The sequence below is a fragment of the Mus caroli genome, unplaced genomic scaffold (genome assembly GCF_978045245.1).
Source record: "Mus caroli unplaced genomic scaffold, Mus_caroli_1 scaffold_4, whole genome shotgun sequence".
NCBI classification, from domain to species: domain Eukaryota; kingdom Metazoa; phylum Chordata; class Mammalia; order Rodentia; family Muridae; genus Mus; species Mus caroli.
In genome coordinates this window covers 138,591,540-138,611,235 of record NW_028227259.1, presented here as the reverse complement: position 1 = coordinate 138,611,235, position 19,696 = coordinate 138,591,540, and the positions used below count along the sequence as shown (strand labels likewise).

The 19,696-nt window shown below is 49.4% G+C and overlaps 1 protein-coding gene across 13 annotated transcripts in view; it reads left to right on the top strand.

Moving 5' to 3' along the window:
- The window catches only part of Gtf2ird1 (GTF2I repeat domain containing 1), a 102,618-nt gene that overhangs the window by 28,328 nt on the left and 54,594 nt on the right, over positions 1 to 19,696 (top strand). For all 13 annotated transcript variants that reach the window (XM_085837240.1, XM_085837251.1, XM_085837249.1 and 10 more), the window contains exons 2-5: positions 11,577 to 11,705; positions 13,060 to 13,201; positions 17,762 to 17,917; positions 19,501 to 19,684. In XM_085837240.1, coding sequence (XP_085693366.1) covers positions 11,583 to 11,705; positions 13,060 to 13,201; positions 17,762 to 17,917; positions 19,501 to 19,684 — 605 coding nt within the window. In that variant the 5' untranslated portion in view covers positions 11,577 to 11,582. The remainder of the gene's footprint in view (positions 1 to 11,576; positions 11,706 to 13,059; positions 13,202 to 17,761; positions 17,918 to 19,500; positions 19,685 to 19,696) is intronic.

Here is a 19,696-nt window from a genome sequence, read left to right as displayed (position 1 = left end):
AGATAGAGATCTGTGCTATGTGTTTATTGCAGAACCCGGTACACCGAAGACCCAGCCACCTTGTCATCAAGGGCAGCTCACAACACAGCCTTTGGGCTCCCTGATTACCAACTAGAAACAGGCTGTGTCCGTTATGAAATGCGCCAGGAGACAAACTTGTGGTGCTGAGACTCAAACTCAGGACCTCCAGAATACTAGGCAAATATTCTACCACCAAGCTGCATCTCTAATAAACCAATTAATTATTTGAGACAGAGTCTCTCTTTGTAGCTCAGGCTGATGCACAACTTGCTATGTAGCGGAGGACAGCCTTGAACATCTGTTTCTCCTGCCTCTACCCCAGCGATAGAAATGTAGGCCTGTGCCACCATGTCTGGTTTCTGTGGTACTGAGGACGAAACCTGGGTTGTCCAACACTCCTCCTCAGCCCCACAAGCATTGCTGGAGATCCTCTCAGGTAGCCAGGCACAGTGGTGGCACACACCTTTAATCCCAGCATTGGAGAGGTAGAGGCAGGCTGGCAGAGAAACCCTGTCTCCACCCACCCCCAAATCAATCAATCAATCAATCAATCAACCTCTCAGGCCTAGGCAGATGTGACTGGGAGGCAGGCTTGTGAACTGTGACATTCTCTTCCAGCTGTGGGTAAAACATAGACAGCGTTCTGAAATCCAGGGCCCTGGGCAATTCCTTCCCCTCAGGGCAGCTCATAGGACAGGAAATGGGGACTGTGGGTTGCTGGGGGAAAACAAAATTCTTCCCCCTCAGCCAGGATGGAAGACGCTGACTTTTGTTTGTTCTCTCGGGCTTCTTTTTGGAGAAACACAAGCATATGGTGGCGGCTGGTGCGGAGGCTGTGTTTGGGTGGCGTGCGTGCTTGACTTTGCCTTTTGCGCTTGCCTTGTGAGTTTTCTTCCCCGCGTTGGCACCGCCACCTGCTCCTCTGGTCCGCAGGACAGTGATACTGAGTCAGAGAACCTTTCCTGGGTCTAGAAGATTCTAGATCTCTCCAGTGGCTCTTGTGGGGTTTCCAGTGGGGAGGGGAGGGTAAGGAGTTTAGTAGCAGACCTAGACCTGCGATTTGCGGAGTTCTGAGCCTCTGGAAGGCCTGAGGACAAGGGGGTGGGTCTGCTGAACAGTATAGGAGCCTGTTGGGATGGTCCTGAGGTACAGCAAGAAGCACAAGCCAGACCCTTGAGACCACAAGCATCTCAGATCTGGGATTTCCTTGGATTTTGGAATATTCGTGTCTAATCATGAAATACCTTGGGGACAGGACTCAAGTCTGAACAAGAATTTGGTTCCCGTTGCAGCTGTACCTTATGCACATAGCTGGAGGTAATTTGATTTTTTTAAAAAGAAATTTATTATTTTTAATTATGCATATATGTATGTGTGGGTATGTACACTTGGGAGGAGGGGCTTTGGTAAGCCAGGGGCTCTGGAAGTTAGAATTACAGGTGGTGAGCCGCCCATTGTTGGTCCTGGGAACTGAACTAGGGTCCTTTGGAAGAGCAGTACCTGGCCTTAATTACTGAGCTTTTTCTGCAGCCCTGTGATTTAAAAACACCTCCCCCCCCCTTATTACATTGTCCCTGGGTGAGGAGGGGCAGGCACGTGCCATGGACAGATTGCAGGAGGTGCTTCTTGCCTTCTGTTATGTGCGTCTCGAGGACTGAGCTCAGGTTGGGAGACACGGTGCCAGTTTCTTTACCCGAGGAGCCACCCTGCTGGCTGGTAATTGGACTTTATATTGTTTTGTTTTATTTGTTTATTTTTTCTTATTTTTGGCATTTCTTAGACAGGATCTTATGTAGTCAGTGCTGGCCTTGAGCATGATATATATATATATATATATATATATATATATATATATATATATATATGGCTGGTTTTGAACTGTGTGCATGTGCTTGGGTGTGCGCGTACATCTCTGCACCTGTGTAGGTGCATTCAGAGTCCAGAGGTTCATAGTGGAATGTCTTCTCCAGTTGCTTCTCTTCCTTATTGTTTTGAGACAGGCTCTCTCACTGAACTTGGAGCTGGCTGGGTTTGGTATTTTTTTTGCCAGTCTGGCTGGCCAGTGAGTCTCCTGGGATCTGCCTGTCTCTGCCTCTCAGAACTGGGATTATAGGTGTGTGCTGCCATACCTGGCTTTTATATGGATGCTGGGAATCCAAACTCAATGTGTTATATTTGCACAGCCTGCAATTTCCTGCTGAGCCATCTCCCCCAGGCCCCTGGTTTTCAACTCTGGTTCCTCCTAAGCGCTATGATCACAGCAGTATGTCAGTGTACCCAGATGACTCACTGGTTGACTGGTAGATATTTTTGAGACAGAAATCTTATATAGCCCAAGCTGCCCTTGAACTCCCAATTTTCCTGCTTCTATCTCCTAAATGCTGGATTCTCCGCAAGCCCAACCATGCCTAGCAATTTTGTTTTTATATGTTTGCTTGTTTATTTAGCGCCAGAGTCTCATTATATAGCCATGGGTGGTCTACACTCACTCTGTAGCCCATGCTGGCTTCAAGCGTAGGCTCAACCTTAAGCGTCTACCTTTCTGAATGCTAAGACTACAGACACGCACCATCGTGTCCTTCTTGGAGATATTTTTGGATGACTCTTTGCCCGTGCCTCCATAGTGCTGCAAGAAGTCACCATGGATTTCCCTCCTGTGGCATCGTGTCAGCCAGCACTTAGATTCTAGAGCGTTTTGATACAGGATTTTCAGATTAGGGAGGCTCAACCTATAAGCGAGGCACCTCAAGACGAGAGTGTCTGTATTATCACCTTCCTGCATGCAGGGCCCAGCTCCCTCTGGTGGGTCGTGGGTCAGGGAGAATCACTCCTTGTCTTTGACCTTCTGTGTGGTATTGGCATGCCTTGGTTCGGGGCCACGTGTGTTAATCAGTTGTTCGATACTGTGACTAAATACCCAGAGAAACTATTTAAGTGGAGGAAAGGTTTATTTGTGGACCCACAATTTCTAAGGTCTCCCATTCCGCAGTCTGCTGGTTCCTTTTGGATCTGAGGTGAGGCAGAGTGTTGTGGTCCTGGAAGCAGGAGGTGTGGGGATCGTTGGGATGGAGGAGGAGGCTGCTGGCCTTATGGCATCCAGGAAGCAGAGAAGAGAGAGGGAGAGGGGAAAGTGGGGGGAGAGGAAAAGGGACGGAGGGAGAGAGAGGGAGAGGAAAGAAATGAGATACATCCATCAAAGTCCAGGACCCAGTGACCCACTTCCCCCAACTAAGCCCCACCTCCTAGCCCTTTCCACTGTGACCCCTCAGTGGGTCACCGATGTTGTCCTCTCAGCATCCCCCCACTCTTCAGTAGCATCATCAGCAAGGGACCAAGACTTCAACAGACAAAACTTCTGGGGAGACACAATACTAATAAATCACAGCACCATCCGGTTCTTCAAACTACCCCTCCCCCTCCCTTGTTTTTCTCTGAAGAAGGCTCTTACTGTGTAGCCCTGTATGGCCTGGAACTCACTGTGTAGACCACACTGGCCTCAAGATCACACATCTGTGCCCCCCACCCCTCTCACATCCCCCAGTGCCATGATGAAAGGCAGGAGTTACGTGGCTTTGACCAAGCTTCATCTTCAAGCTACCTACCTGTTCTGTGTGAGGTCTCCTTGTAAGAATGTGGCACCTGGGATGGTGGTAATGCAGGCCTCTAACCCCAGCATGCAGAAGGAAGGGGCAGGAAGATCTCTGTGAGTTTGAGGGTAGCCTGATCTATAGAGTTGCTTTGGGACAGCCATGGCTATACAAAGAAACTCTGTTTCAAAAAAAAAAAAAAAGTGGTGCCTTTAATCCCAGCACTTGGGAGGCAGAGGCAGGCGGATTTCTGAGTTCGAGGCCAGCCTGGTCTACAGAGTGAGTTCCAGGACAGCCAGGGCTACACAGAGAAACCCTGTCTTGAAAAACCAAAAAAAAAAAAAAAAAAAAAAAAAAAAAGTGGCAAATGCGTTTAATGCTAGAGTGAGTTCCAGGACAGCCAGCACTACACAGGAAGCCCTATCTCAAAACAAAACAAAACAAAACCAAATGGGCTCTTGCTGTAGTTAAATTGGTTGAATGTTCAGGAAGCCTTGGGTTCTATTTCCAGAAACACATAAAACTAGGTGGGGGTCTATAATCCCAGCACTCTGGAAGAGGAGGCAGGAGAATCAGGACTCCAAGGTCATGGCTTGACCCGAGGAAGCTATAGCAGCAGAGTAAGCCCTTGGCTACATGGTGAGTTATAGGCCAACCTGGGCTACTCCAACAGTCTAAAAAAAAAAAAAAAAAAAAAAAAAAGGGTTGTTTTTTTTTTTTTAAATTGCTTTGGTTTGTTTGTTTTTGAAACAGAGTCTCTCTGTGTAACCCTGGTTGTCCTGGAACTCGCTGTGTAGACCAGGCTGGCCTTGAACTCACGGAGATCTGTCCGCTTCTTCCTCTTGGGTGTGGCTTACAAACGGTATTAATGTCCACTAGATGTGCTTAGTTGATCCAGAATTTGGGAAAGAACGGAGGACTCTGAGATTGCCTGTCCTTCCCTCCCTCCTGTTGCCGGTGCAGACCAAGCAGCGTGAGCCCTGGGGCCATCCGCCAAGGCTGTACTTCCTTGGCATTGACTGTCTTGGCTTTGGGCCCCTTGGGTGTCCTCAGTTCTGTGACTCCGCCCTGATCTCTGTGCAGCCCATCAGCCTGCCGTGTTCTTTTCCAGTTGGGATGTACTTTGTATTTTCATTGTACCGTGTTTATTTATTTGGGGTGTGTGTGTGTGTGTGTGTGTGTGTGTGTGTGTGTGTGTGTGTTGACCTGCCAAGGCATACACATACACATGCAAAAGCAGTTTATTTTGGCTAGGCTTGCCTTGGATCCAACTGTCTTAATCTCCTAATGCTGGCGGGCGTCACAGGCACACTCAGTCACACGCAGCTTTTCAGGTAGGCGCCAGGGATTTGAACTCAGCTCTTCATGCACTGGGTTGTTTTGGACCTAGTTATGTTAGTTATGTTATAGACTGGGTTGTTTTGCCCACTGAGCCATCTCCCTAGCCCTGCAGGAGTTAGCCATGAACTAACTCCTGTCTTTCCCTCTCAGGTGCTGGGATTAGAGGCGTGCTATCCCATGCCCAGTGTGTGTAGGCCTGGGTTGGAACCCAGAGCTTCATGGGTGTGGGAAAGCGCTCTACCAACTGAGCCACATCTCCTTCTTTTTTTAATTCTGACTCAAGGATGACCTTGAACTCTTGGCAATCCCCCTCAGCCTTCAGAGTGCTCTTGTTACGGGTTTACTACCACAACAACCTACTTCTGAGGTGCAAAGTCTTTTGTTTTTCAAACTTACAAAAAGAGAGAGGTTTATTTATGTACATGAGCACACTGTTACTCTCTCAGACACAACAGAAGAGAGCATCAGATCTCATTACAGATGATCATGAGCCACCGCGTGGTTGCTGGGAATTGAACTCAGCACCTCTGGAAAAACAGTCAGTGTTCTTAACCGCTGAGCCATCTCTCCAACCCCTCCTTTTTACAGTCCTGGCTCTTACAACCTTTCGGGCCCCCTCTTCCGCCATGTTTCCCGAGGCTCAGATGCAGGAGTTGTGTGGGAGCTGTATCTGTTGGGGCTGAGCACCCCAGGATCAGTTATTTTTGACCAGTTGTGGGTTTCTGTAATGGTCTCCAAATTCCTGTGTATGTCTGTATCTATGTCAGTGCCGCATAGGTGTTGGATGCCCTGGAGCTAAAGTTCTAGGCAATTGTAAGCAACTGGATATGGGAGGTCTTCTGTGAAAGCGGGAAGCCCCCTAACCGCTGAACCATCTCTCTTGCAGTCCAAGTTGTCATTGCTAGTTCCTTAAGCGTTAAATACCCAGGAAAAGGCAAGCAGGGATTCTGGACTGTGGGGATTCAGTCAGCATCAGTGGAGTTCTCTTAGCCTCAAGGAGTTCAAGAAATCTGTCAGGAAGCGTGTAAACAGGTCATTTCAGATCACAGTTGGTTCTGGAGAGAACGTAGGAGAGCCGGGCTTAGTACCTGGGAGGTGCAGGCCTGAAGATCAGGAGTTCAAGGTCATCCTGGGCTACATTTGATTTAGAGGCCAACCTGGGCTTGCTGCCAAAGGGAAAATCCATAGTAGCTGGGTGCACTCGGGAGGCAGAGCCAGGCAAGTTTCTATGAGTTCGAGGCCAGCCTGGTCTATAGAGTGAGTTTCAGGACAGCCAGGGCTACACAGAGAAACCCTGTCTGGAAAAACAAACAAGAGACAAAGCCATAGTAAAATAAAAGGGAAGATGGGGGTGGTGAGGCTGAGCTGCAAGCTTGCTGGCCTGACAAGGGTGGATGGAGAGGCAGCAGGTGGCTCCCCTAGGCCTGGAGACAGTGCAGAAGAGAAGGAGAGAGAGAGAGAGAGAGAGAGAGAGAGAGAGAGAGAGAGAGAGAGAGAGAGAGAGAGAGAGAGCAGGTAAGCCCAGCTCCCGCAGTGCCTGCCTTGATCACAGGGGTGTTGGATTTCTTTGATAACTTTTTATTGTGTTAAGTGTGTGTGCATACGGTGTCCCTGCACATGTAAACAATGTGTGGAAGTCAGTTGTCTCTTTCCGCCATGTTGAATCCCGGGGATTCCAATCAGACAGTCAGGCTTTGTGTCAGGCATCTCTGCCAACAAGGAAGCCATCTTGCCTATACAGGCCTTCTGTCTTGAGATCCACTCTGTGTAGCTTCGGGTAGCCTGCACCTCACAGTCCTCCTGCCTCAACCTCCCGAGTGCTAGGATTTTAGGTGTAAACCACCACACTGGTGTTTCACATCCCTTCTGGTGGCCTACCATACTTGTTTTGGGCTGGTTCCCTTCCTCCCCTGCCCTCCCCTTCTGTCCTCTTCACTCCCATCTTCTGGGCCCCTAATTTGCTTATTATATTTCATGCTTCCTGTTTTTCATCCCTTAATACTAAGTAAAAAAAAAGTCAGTTTTTACTTTACCTGGCTTATTTATTGATTAAAAGTCAATTTTTTAAAATTAGTGTTCTGTATGTGTGTGTGTGTGTTCACATCCGTGCACGTGCCATGGTTGATGCATGCGCAGATCAGAGGTCCGTCCGTCTTCAGGAGTTGGTTGTGGTTGTCTCCTTCCATGCAAATCTCATGGATGCAACCTGGCATTCTTGGTGGCAGACACCTTGACCCATGAGCCATCCTGCCAGCCCTGTTTTTGCCTTACCTTTGTGCTCCTGACATATCTGAGCCTGGGGCTTCTCGTGGATCCTATATAAAGCAGGCAGCTTCCCAAGTACCTCACCCGGACTATGCTGGAGACAGGAGGGTCCTGTAAGCCGAGCTAGCTAGATTTTGGATAGCCCCACAGGCCAGTTCCCTTCCGTCTCCCGGGGCCTCTGGCTCAAGAGTCCCTGCTTCTCTCCTAAGAAGATTAGGACCTGGGCCAGGAGGAGTCAGAACAGTCTGGAACAAGCTGGAGGTCAAGAATGCCAGCTACTGCTGCCTGCCTGGCCCTGATCTGATTTGGGTCTGGGCAGCTGGGAGGCTGGGACTGGCCCAAGGGCTCAGAGGACGACCTGGCAGCCATAGCCGTCAGGCTCCCAGGCTAACGGATGTCTTGGCTGTGAGGGAGTACAGTTATCCAGCAGTCCCCCCCCCCAAGCACCCCATCAGTGATGACTTAGGATCACAGAAAGACCAGGACAAAGCCACGAGCAGCCTTTTATTTTTCAGAGCATCCTGACCATGGTCCCTTTCCCATGTCCTTGAGTGGTCTGATGTAGACTCTTAGCGATACAGAGTTTTATTTTTTGAGACACTTTCACTGTGGAGCCCTGGCTGGCCTGGAACTTGTTATATCAACCACGTTGGCCCCGAACTCAGAGATAGGCACGCCACTTGCCTCGTGAGTGCTGAGATTAAAAGTATGTGCCGTTACACCCAGATGGTTTTTATTTTCATTATTTGTTTTGAGGCAGGGTCTCATAGCCAGGCTGGCCTCACACTCACCCTGCAGCCAATAATGTCTTTGAATTCCCAATCACTGTGCCTCTATTTCCCAAATGCTTGGAATTATAGGTGTGCACACCTGGCTTGGCTTATTTATTTTATATTAATTTATTTTTGTGATACGGGGGGGGATGGAATATAGGACCTTGAACTTGCCAGTCAGATGTTCTACCACTGAGCCACGCCCCCAGCCCCTCACTGGGAGATGGTAGACTGGTAGTCTACCATTGAAACCATGTCTCTCGCTCCTCACTGAGGGATTCTAGGCATGTGGTCTGTGGCTGGGCCATATACACAGTCCTCCTTTTAGATCTTTTGTCATTGGTAGAGATGGAATTTCACTAAATTTCTCAGGATGGCTTGAACTTACTGTGTAGCTCAGGCTGTCCTTGAACTTGGATATTCCTGCCTTGGCCACCGCAGTAGCTAAGATAATGGGGAGGGCCAGTAGGTCCTGATAAAACCATTTTCCCCTATATTTTTACTTATTTATTTTGATATGTGTGTGTGTGTGTGTGTGTGTGCGCGCTCGCGTGTGTGCTTGCGCGGGTGCGCGCACACACACATACTCATGCCACCACATGCCTGTGGACGTTAGAGAACAGCTTGCAGGGGTGAGTTCTCTTCTACCATGTGAGCCCTAGGGATCAAACTCAGGTCCTTAGAAAGCACCTTTATTCTCTGAGCCATTTCATTGGCCATAAAACCAGTTTTTTCCTGTAGTTCAAGAGCAGATCTGAGCCCGTAGAGAAACTTTAATCCAGCAACTTGGTTATTCTGGCAAAGGATCATATCCGAAGAATTAGGTCTATATGACCTGACCGGAATGCAGACACACCCTGGATTACAGTAAGATCTGGCTGGAATACAGACACACCCTTAGTATATACCTTTAACCCCTAACAATGAAGGTAAGGTTAGTTTGTAGAACAAAGCAGCCATGTTTCAAAGTAATGTCTACTTGGGGGACAGACAAGTAACGAATCAGGGAAAGATTTGATGGAATGAATGAGAGAGAGGACACACCCCACTCTCTGGTACCGAATTGGAAAGAGAAGCTACTTAAGGTAGCAAGGCAGAGGAAGGTGTGCGTGTGGAAGTGTTACTGGGAAGGGTGGTAGAGAGAACAAGCTAGACACAGGTGAAGACAGAACGAGCCAGAGAATGAGAGGGAGCCAGAAGATTAGAACAGACTGCCAAAAGTACAAGGCCAAACAGGGCAATTCAGGCCAAAGCTGAGAGAAGCTGAATTGAATCAACTTGGAAAATTAGATTGTACGGAGGCTAGAAGCTTCCAGGTCATGGCCTAGGGACAGTTAGAACAGAGCAAGAAGCACTCTGAGCTCAGCCCACGCTGTGTCTTTGCACAGCTTGGGAACAGGTCTCATCTCATCCTTTCCTTTGAGGAAATATACAACGCATTTACAGAGCCAGGACCAGGTCCAGAGATGCTCGCCATTCAGATGTAGATCTAGTGGTTCTTGCTGAGGTAGATATACCATATGGCCCCTGCTGCTGTCTTGAGTTTCCCAGGACACTGAAGCCAGGTGTGGAGAGTGTCCGGGATTCCGTGCCTGGCCCGGTGCGCGCGCATGCACACACACACACACACACACACACACACACACCAGACAATGAGTTGGGCTCTGAGGGTCAGCCGTGGTGGAGAGATGCAGTTTGGCCCTTGCAGAGTTTACAGTCTGGGAGTCAGTTGTCGTGGCAGTAGACATCCTCAGCTTGGTGCCTTTTTTTAGGCTGTGGGCCTGGAGGCCCTGCCACCTGGCTGTGTGCTACCCCACCCAGTGAGTGTCTAGAATCCCTGCTGACAGGTGGCAGACAGGTGGCAAATAGGGTGTGGATCTACAACATTATGGCTGGGTGACACACCCAGCCAGGGGCCTCAGAGGGCCCTGGGGAACAAGCCCAGAGAGTGTCCTGCCTTTGTCCCTTGCCTCCTTTTACTTAGGCCATAGGGGCAGGTGCTCTCAGAGGCAGCTAGCAGGACCCTCTCACTCCGGTTTCTTGGGATAGCTCTGGAAGAACAGGCTCAAGCCAGTCACCAGCAATCAGCAACCCTGTCTTTGGATTTAGGCTTGAGCAAGGCAAAGAAGCCTTTAAAGGAGGAGCTGTGAGGAGCCTCAGTAAGTTGGTACAAAGTCCTTTCCTAGAGAATCCCTAGTTTGAGGAAGTAGCCTGTGGCTGTCTGCACCTGCTCTAAGTCCATGGCCCACATCCAAGAAGCAGACTCAGGCTTCAGCAGTGGCCTTGATCTGGGAGCTTGTGACCAAGCCCAGAGGCGTGTACGGAGCTGACGTGTTCAATGCCCAGCTAAGCCATGGGTGAGGCAGTCCGGTGCCTTTCCCAAAGGATTGGTTATAGGGATGTGGACACAGGCTGGTAATCTCAGTTCTTAACAGGCGGAAAGAGAAAGATCTTGAGTTCAAGGAGCCAGAGCTGGAAAGTAAGGCCTTGCTCAGAGCACGTGGGCAGTGGGCAGCCATGAACTGTGTGAGCAGGAGAGGGCGGTGACTGGTGTTACGTTGGTGGAAAACAGCGGCAGTTAGGACCTGCCATTGTATTGGGCTCACATTAGTGACGGATTGAATCCCTAGGTACTGTTCCTTGGAGCATGACCCTCAGCTAGGCTGCTGGTGTATGCCTTTTTGTGAAGTGGCGTGACCAAAATGTCTGCCCCACGAAGGCACCGACCACTATAGATTGAAGGAAGAATTCTATTGGAGACTAGCTTGGTGAATGAGTGAATGGCTGTTTACAGAAGCATGGATGTCTTAGTTATTGTTAGAGTGCGGTGAGAAGAAACCATGGCCAAGACAACTTACGGGAAAACAAAACCCATTGAAGAGAGGGCCTGCTTGCAGCTTTAGAGGGTTAGTTAGTCCATGGTCATCGTTGGCAGGAAGCAGACAGGCGTGGCACTGGGATAGTAGCTGAGAGCTTTATACCCATATCTGTGGGTAGAAGGCAGAGAGACATCATGCATCAAAGCCCACCCCCAGTGACACACTTCCTGTAGTAAGCCACACCCACTCTAATAAGACCACACCTCCTAATCCTTCTCAAACAGTTCTCCAACTGGCGATTCAGCATCCAAGCACATGAACCTGTGGGGGCTAGTCTCATTCAAACCACCATGATGGGCGCGGGGTTACTTGTCATAATGGGGGTGACTCAAAAAGCCCACCTCATCCTGGTTGATGCCACTCACAAAAAGCTGCATCTCTGGAACTTGAGTTGTGTAAGTTGCTTTGTCCTTGAGTCTCAGGAACTCCCCTTTAGGAGGGAATGTTCAAATTCCCTGAGACTGTTTCATCCCAATAGGAGGAAGTAATTATAGGTTATTTTCTTAGATACCTGCAGGTTTCTGCAGTAGCTGCTGTCTCCTGTGGAAGTTCAAATCTCTGCTATACCTTTGAGGCCCTTGAGTACTGGTCAGGAAGGCTTGCTGGCATTCTGTCCGACTTGTGAATTCCAGGTGACCCTGTGAGCCAGGTCTGCCTACCAAGTTATACCATGTGTCCGCTACCCACTGTGTCCTCTCTGTTTTCTCTAGGTGACCATGGCCTTGCTGGGGAAGCACTGTGACATCCCCACCAACGGCTGTGGGTCCGAGCGCTGGAACTCCACCTTCGCCCGCAAGGACGAACTCATCAACAGTCTGGTGTCCGCCTTAGACTCCATGGTGAGTGGGCTGGTCAGGTGGGAAGAGGGCCCAAGGGCTAGGTGGGAGAACTGAGAGGTTATGTCCATCCAAATCTCTTATTGCTGGGGACTAGAGAGATCCACCTGCCTCTGACACCCAGGAGTTGGGATTAAACTCCCAACACATTTGTCACACCATGCCTGGCTCAAGACCAGCATTCATTCACTCACTTATTCATTTATATTTTATGTGCACTAGTGCTCTGCCTGCATGCATGTCTGGAACTCACTGTGTAGTCCAGGCTGACCTCAAACTCATGGCAATCTTCTTACCTCAGGCTCCCTGAATGTTGAGATCACAGCTGTGAACCAGCTAAGCCTATAGCACCTAGCACCTAGCACCTACAGGAAGTCCCCCAGTACTAACCAGACCCACCCCTGCTTAGCTTCTGAGATAAGATGAGGCCAGGCGAAGCTGGGGTGGGATGGCTGTAGATCACCTCGTTTTAGTTTCGAGACAGGATCTCACACTGGTTTGAACTCATCAAGTAGACGAGATTGGCTGGCCAGAAAGCCTCATGGAGTTTTCTGTGTCAGCCTCCCTAGTGCTGGGATTGCATGTGTGTGCTGCCATTCCTGGCTGGGACACACATGTTAGATGTGCTTGCACCTGTGTGTGTGTGTGTGTGTTATGTGTGTTTGCACCTTTGGCAGCACACAGCAAGAACTATCTAGAACGGAGGCTCTCTATGCTCGGAAGCCTGGTGACTACTTGATCATACTGTGTGCGGAGGCCTGTGTCTTCCTCCATCACTGTCTTTCTTACTGAGGCAGATGTTGCCCTTGAGCCAGCTTGCTCCCAGGATCTCCTGCGTACAGCTCTCAGCTGATGGGACACAGGAGCGCTGCCCCAGCTGCCCAGCATTTTTATAGGCGCTGGAGATCCAAACCCCAGTCATTACGCTTTGTGGCAAATGCTTCGCCCTCTAACAGCTCCCAACCTCACGCCCAGTGCTTTCACATGAGTGCTGGGAATTGAACTCAGGCCTTTGTGCTTGGAAAAGCAAGCAATTTATCCACTGAGCCATCTTGACAGCCCTGCTGATAGAGATACTTTTCCTGTAACCAGGTTGTTGAAATTCTACTGCCACGGTCTTGAGTAACAGGCTGCATGGTGCATTTTTACAGTTTATGGAAGGTGGTCACTACCCCGTGTCCCAGAGTGGTCTAGAAGGCGTATCTCATCAAAAGCCTTGTCTCTGTAGCTAGAGCTGGCTTCAGATGCCGAATCCTCCTGTCTCAGCCTCCCAAGGTGTTGGATTACAGGCACATACTGCTATGCTGGGTTCCAGGCTGGTCTTGACTTAGCTCACACACCCATCCCTCCCCCACAGTGCTCGGCGCTCTCCAAGCTGAACACGGAGGTGGCCTGCGTGGCAGTACACAATGAGAGCGTCTTCGTGATGGGAACTGAGAAGGGAAGGGTGTTTCTGAACACTCGGAAGGAGCTACAGTCAGATTTCCTCAGGTTCTGCCGTGAGTACCCTATGTTCTCCACGACCAGGACTCTGCTCTATCTAAAGAACAAAGGTCCTGGCCCATTCCTGTCTCTCCTGCTTTGTCCAGCCTAAAGACGCAGGGTTGTTCCAAATGGAACCTGTTAAAATTGTCCAGTAGCTCCTGTCACTGAGCCTCATAACTACCGACATCTATGCACCCATTTTTAGAGGGGAACACTGAGGCCCAATACAGACACCCAATTCTACAATTCTACTCTACTTTTCAATGGTACTGAGGATAGGACCTGGGCCCTTATGCCTTTGTAGCAGTGCACTGGTACTGAACTACACCCTCAGCTATTGGTCTACTTATTTTTGATTATTGTTCTCTTTTTGTTTGTTTCATTCTGTTTATATAGGGAGGTGTGTGCTGTGGCATGAATATAGACATCAGGAGACTCGCTACAGTCAGTTTTCTTTTCCATCACTAGGAATTGAACTCAGGTCTTAAGGCTTGGCAGCAAGCTTCTTTACCCGCTGAGCCATCTCACCGACCCCTTGTTTTAAGTCAGGTTCTCCTGTAGCCCGGGCTGGCCTTGAACACCTGGTCTTCTTGGCTCCACTTTCCCAGGAGAGGAAGGCACTCACCACCCACTCTGCTGCATAGGATGCTGGGGTGGAACTCGGGATTTCACGCACACTAGGCAAGCATTCTGCCAAACGAGCTACATTCCCAGCCTCCGTTCTACCTTTTGACTGAGTGTATCTGAGGATAAGGACCATGCACAGTTGTTCAGCTAAGATATTTAGCACGTGTTGAGTGTATTGCACTTGTAAGCTCACACCAGCCTTGTAAGGTGACGTGTTGCTGTTTGTTTTGGCCAGGAAATGCTCAGTACACATGGGCTGTAGGTATGAACAGCTCTGAGTCAGGGTGGCTACAGATGTAGACTGCCTGCCTAGAATTGCCCAGGATGGTTGGCCCAGCAGTCCAGTGCTTTACTTAGCATTCTCAAGACTCCAGGTTCCATCCCCAAAACTGCATGGCACTTCATGCTGGGCTGTTGGCCTGAAACCTCATTACCTTTCCCAGAGGATCACAAAAATGTCACCCATGGTATGCAGAATGAGAAACTGAGTCACAGTGGGCATATTATCCTAACCCAGAGACTCAGCCCAGGACTGAAAGTGCGTGTATTAGTCAGGGTTCTCTAGAGGAACAAATTTATAGGGAAAAAAATGTATTGCCAGGCAGTGGTGGCGCACGCCTTTAATCCCAGCACTTGGGAGGCAGAGGCAGGCGGATTTCTGAGTTCGAGGCCAGCCTGGTCTACAAAGTGAGTTCCAGGACAGCCAGAGCTACACAGAGAAACCCTGTCTCGAAAAATCCAAAAAGGGGCTGGTGAGATGGCTTAGCGGTTAAGAGCACCAACTGCTTTTCCAAAGGTCCTGAGTTCAAATCCCAGCAACCACATGGTGGCTCACAACCATCTGTAACGAAATCTGATGCCGTCTTCTGGAAATATCCAGAATTGAGATATTTTATTTCAAGCTACAGTGTACTTACATATAATAAACAAATAAACAAACAAATGTATTACATATGTATGTCTGCAATATAAATTATATGTAATATATATAAATATATTTATATATAAATTATATATATATATATTATACTTTTTTTTAGGTTTATTAGAGTGGCTTACAGGTTGTGATCCAGCTAGTTCAACAATGGCTATCCACCAACAGAAGGTCCAAGAATCCAGTAGTTGTTCATTTCATGAGGCTGGATGTCTCAGCTAGTCTTCTAGTATACATTGGAATCTGGAAGAAGTAGGTTCTAATACTGGAGAAGGAGTGGGCTTGCTAGCAAGCCTTGGAGCAAGCAGGCAAAGAGCCAGCTAGATTTCTTCTTCCACATCCTTATATCGGCTGCCAGCTGAGGGTGTGGTACAGATTAAAGGGTGGATCTGCCCACCTCAAAAGATCTGGATTAAAGGGTTATCTTTCCACCTCAAAGATTAGAAGTGGTCTTCCGACTTCAAATGATTTAATTAAGAAAAAATCCCTCAGGCTGGAGAGAGGATGACTCAGTGCCTGCTCTTCCAGAGGTCCTGAGTTCAATTCTCAGCAACCACATGGTGACTCACAACCATTTGTAATGGGATCTGATGTCCTTTTCTGGTTTGTCTGAAGACAGCTACAGTGTACTCATATACATAAAATAAATAAATCTAAGAAAGAAAGAAAGAAAGAAAGAAAGAAAGAAAGAAAGAAAGAAAGAAAGAAAGAAAGAAAGAGAGAAGGAAGGAAGGAAGGAAAAGAGAGAGAGAGAGAGAGAGAGAGAGAGAGAAAGAAAGAAAGAAAGAAAGAAAGAAAGAAAGAAAGAAAGAAAGAACGAACTTCTTCAGAGGTTTGCCCTGTCATTTGTGTTTTAGTTAATTCCAGATTTACTCAGTTTGACAACTGTCTTAGTTAGGGTTTCTGTTGCTGTGTGAAGACACACCATGACTAAGACAATTCTTTTTTTTTCTTTTTTTTTTTAATTTTTAATATTTTTATTACATATTTTCCTCAGTTACATTTCCAATGCTATCCCAAAAGTCCCCCATAGCGCCCCCCACTTCCCTACCCACCCATTCCCATTCTTTTGGCCCTGGCATTCCCCTATATTGGGGCATATAAAGTTTGCAAGTCCAATGGGAAGACAATTCTTATACAAGAAAACATTTAATTTGGGCTGGCTCACAGGTTCAGAGGTTTAGTCCATTATCCTCATGGCATGCAGACATGGTGCTGGAGAAGTCGCTGAGAGTTCTTGATCCACAGACAGCAGGAAAATAGTCTGGGCTTGACATGGACTTTTGAAACCTCAAAGTCCACCCCCAGTGACACAGTGACACACTTCCTCCCACAAGGCCACACCTCCTAATCATTTCAAATAGCACCGTTCCCTAGTGACCAAGCATTCAAATATAAGAGCCTGTGGCTTCATTCTTACTCAGACCACTGTAACAAACAGGACTAGCCCCCATGGTGTGCATAGTTCAAGGTCAGGACACCAGTTCGAAGATCCTTGCTTCTTCAAAGTCGTGATAGATCTGGGGGTGGGGTGGGGCGATGCCAGGGGTCCCAGTGGACACCCAGACACGAGCGGATGATGGTTTTGTTGGTATTTTTCGTAGCTTCCTTATCCCTAGGATTAGCCATCCCAGACTAATCCCACGCTGCATGTACAGTTAGCAGGAATATAGGTGGATCATATAGCTGCTTCGCAGACTGTAGTCTCTAAGGCTGGGCTCAGGTAGTCGGGTGTGGCAGAGTCCTGTAGCCTCCTATCCCAAGCCTCCCTAGGGAAAGTGTATCTTATTTTCCACAGCCAGAAAGCTGCTATTTATAGCATCCAGAATTGAGATATTTTATTTCAAGCTTGGAAGGTTTCCAAGGAGAGCTAGCTCCAAGCTGGAAGGGGCCACGGGGCCCCTTCCTTCATCCTGCTCATTCCCCCCTCCCCGTTTATCCTGTTATGATGTAGCTTCAAGTACGCCTTTAATCCCAGTACTTGGGAAATAGAGGCAGGCGGAGCTCTGTGAATTCAAGGCCAGAGACCCTGTTTCAAAAAACAAAGAGCCCCAATATTTCATAAAGATATGCTAACCTCTCTCCCAACGGGGGGTGGGGGGCGGGGTGTGGCTTACTTGGTTGATGATCCCTGGCTGCAGTCTTAGTTTCAGAGTTCAGGTAACTAGTCACGCCACACCCACAGGCAAGAGCAGGGGAACTGTCTGCCCTCCTAGGCTCCCTCTGCTTCATATAGCTTGGAATCCCACACCCTAGAGAATGGTGCCGCCCACGATGGGCTGGGTAGGTTAACCATCAAGACAATTCTCCACTTAGATGCCTGTGACCATATTGATGTGGATTAGTGGTTCTCAACCTTCCTAACGCTGAGACCCTTTAATATAGTTCCACATGCTGTAGGCGCGCACACACACACACACTCTCTCTCTCTCTCTCACACACACACACTCACACACACACACTCACATACACACACTCTCGCACACACTCACACACACTCACACACACACACTCACATACACACTCTCGCACACTCACACACACACACATACACTCTCGCACACACTCACACTCACGCACACACTCACATACACACTCTCGCACACACACACTCACATACACACACTCTCACACACACACACTCTCGCACACACTCACACACACACACATACACTCTTGCACACACTCACACTCATGCACACACTCACACACTCACACACACACACACACACACACACACACACACACCATAAAATTACTCTGCTGCTCCATTACTTTGCTGCCATTGTTGTGAATCATAAATATCTGTGTTTTCTGATGGTCTTAGGGCAACCCCTGTGAACCCATTCACCCATTCTCAAAGGGAGGGAAGGGTCGAGACCCACTGGTTGAGAAGCAGTGATCTCGCTCGTTCACTGGAGACTGTTCTTTTGAGATTGTTGACAGTTAAAGCTAACTATTTAACTGTGCGTCTGCTTGACATCAACCATCCCCATGTGCTCTTGTCGCACAGGGGGACCCCTGTGGAACGATCCAGAAGCAGGACACCCTAAAAAGGTGCAGCGCTGTGAAGGCGGTGGCCGGAGCCTCCCGCGGTCCTCTCTGGAGCAGTGCTCGGATGTGTACCTGCTGCAGAAGATGGTAGAGGAAGTGTTTGATGTTCTTTATAGTAAGATCCTTCCTCATTCCATTCCGGAAACGGGTGGGTGGGAGACCAGCCTACCTACACCTGCCTTGTCTACTTCAGTCCCATCCAGCTCTGCCCACCCGCCTTATCTGAACCCTACCCTTCAGCCCAGCCACCTCATCTGCCCCACTACACTCTGCTTAGCTCCACCCACCTCACCTCAACCAAACTCCACCCTGTTTCGCCCCACCCACTTTAGCTCTATTTGGCCCCACCCACCTCAGCCCCGCCTTTATTCTACCCAGCTCAGTCCAGCTCCACTCCATCCTGCCTATCCCTGCCCACTGGTGTCAGACCCAGCCCCTTTTCCTTGCCGTCTGCCCAGCTTTGCCCCGTGAGAGCATCCTAGACTCTTTTAACATAACCACACCCACCTTGAACCAGCCTCATCCAGCCATACTTCCATCCTAGCCCTACCTGCTCTGCTGGTCTCAGTACAGCCATAACTGATTTAGCTCCTCCTACCCCAGCTCTGCCCTGCCCACTTCTGCTCAGGGATAGTCACCCATTTCAGCCCAGGCAGAATCCCTGCCAAATCCAATTTAGCCACACCCAGCTCCAGCCAAATCAGCCTATTCCTGTCTCGCCATGTCCTACTCTGCTCAACCCTGCAGCCTCACCCACCTCAGCCTAGCTCTGCCCAGCACCACCACATCACAGCCCTATCCATATCTAGTGTAGCCCCACCCACCTGCCCAGATGTTTGCCACTGTGCCTTTCCCAACCACAACCCCACAGTGCTAAGCCCCACCTACCCATCCCTCCCACCCTAACCCCACTCCCATCCCCCTCAGCTGTCTTCCACCCCCCTCAGCTGTGTCCCACCCTCTTTAGCCCAACCCACCTCTACTCCGCCATATTTCTAATCCAGCTCCACTTGTTCTGCCCATCCCAACCCAGCCCTGCTTCATCTAGCCCTGCCTAGCCTACCCACTTTAGCTCAGCCCTGCCCAGTCCACTCTCCTTCAGCCATGCCCTGCCTCACTCAGCCTATCCAAACCCAGTTTACCCCTGCCCAGCACTGCCCTACCCAGGTCTGCCCTGCTCTTCCTCCACCCAACCCCAAGCCTAGCCTTGCCCAGCTCCTGCACTGTGGGTAACCCCCATCCCCGAGCCAAACAAGAACTCCAAAACATGGCTGTCCCCATTCCAGCCCTTTTCCAGCCCCCAACTCCCCGGCATGTGTGTCCCTATCCAGTCGCCTGTCTTGGACAGCCACATCTTACCATCTCCCCACCTGTATTCTGCCTCCTGGTTATTCTAGAACCATAGTTATATTCCCAAAAGATAAGCCTGAGGTTAAAATGGAGCTTGCCATCACCTGTGAAGTTTTGTCTACCAGCCTGGCACAAAGGCCTTCCTGTTGTCTCCCTCCAACCCTCAGATGTACACCACAGTGGGGCTCTATCTATGGGCTGGTGTCGTTCATTCTATAGCGTGTGCATCTGCAGAAATGAGGGACCCAGAGCCCCTCTCCAAAGGGGAGTCACCTCACATTGCCTGGCTCCCAATGTACCTAGCCAAACCCCAGCCAGTACTGAGCCTCACTATTCACTCTCTGACAGGTGAGGCTATGGGCAGGGCCACCGTGGTACCTTTGCCCTATGAGAGGCTGCTCAGGGAGCCGGGGCTACTGGCGGTGCAGGGGCTGCCCGAGGGCCTGGCCTTCCGGAGGCCAGCAGAGTATGACCCCAAGGCACTCATGGCCATATTGGAGCACAGTCACCGAATTCGGTTTAAGCTCAGGAGGTGAGTAAGCCC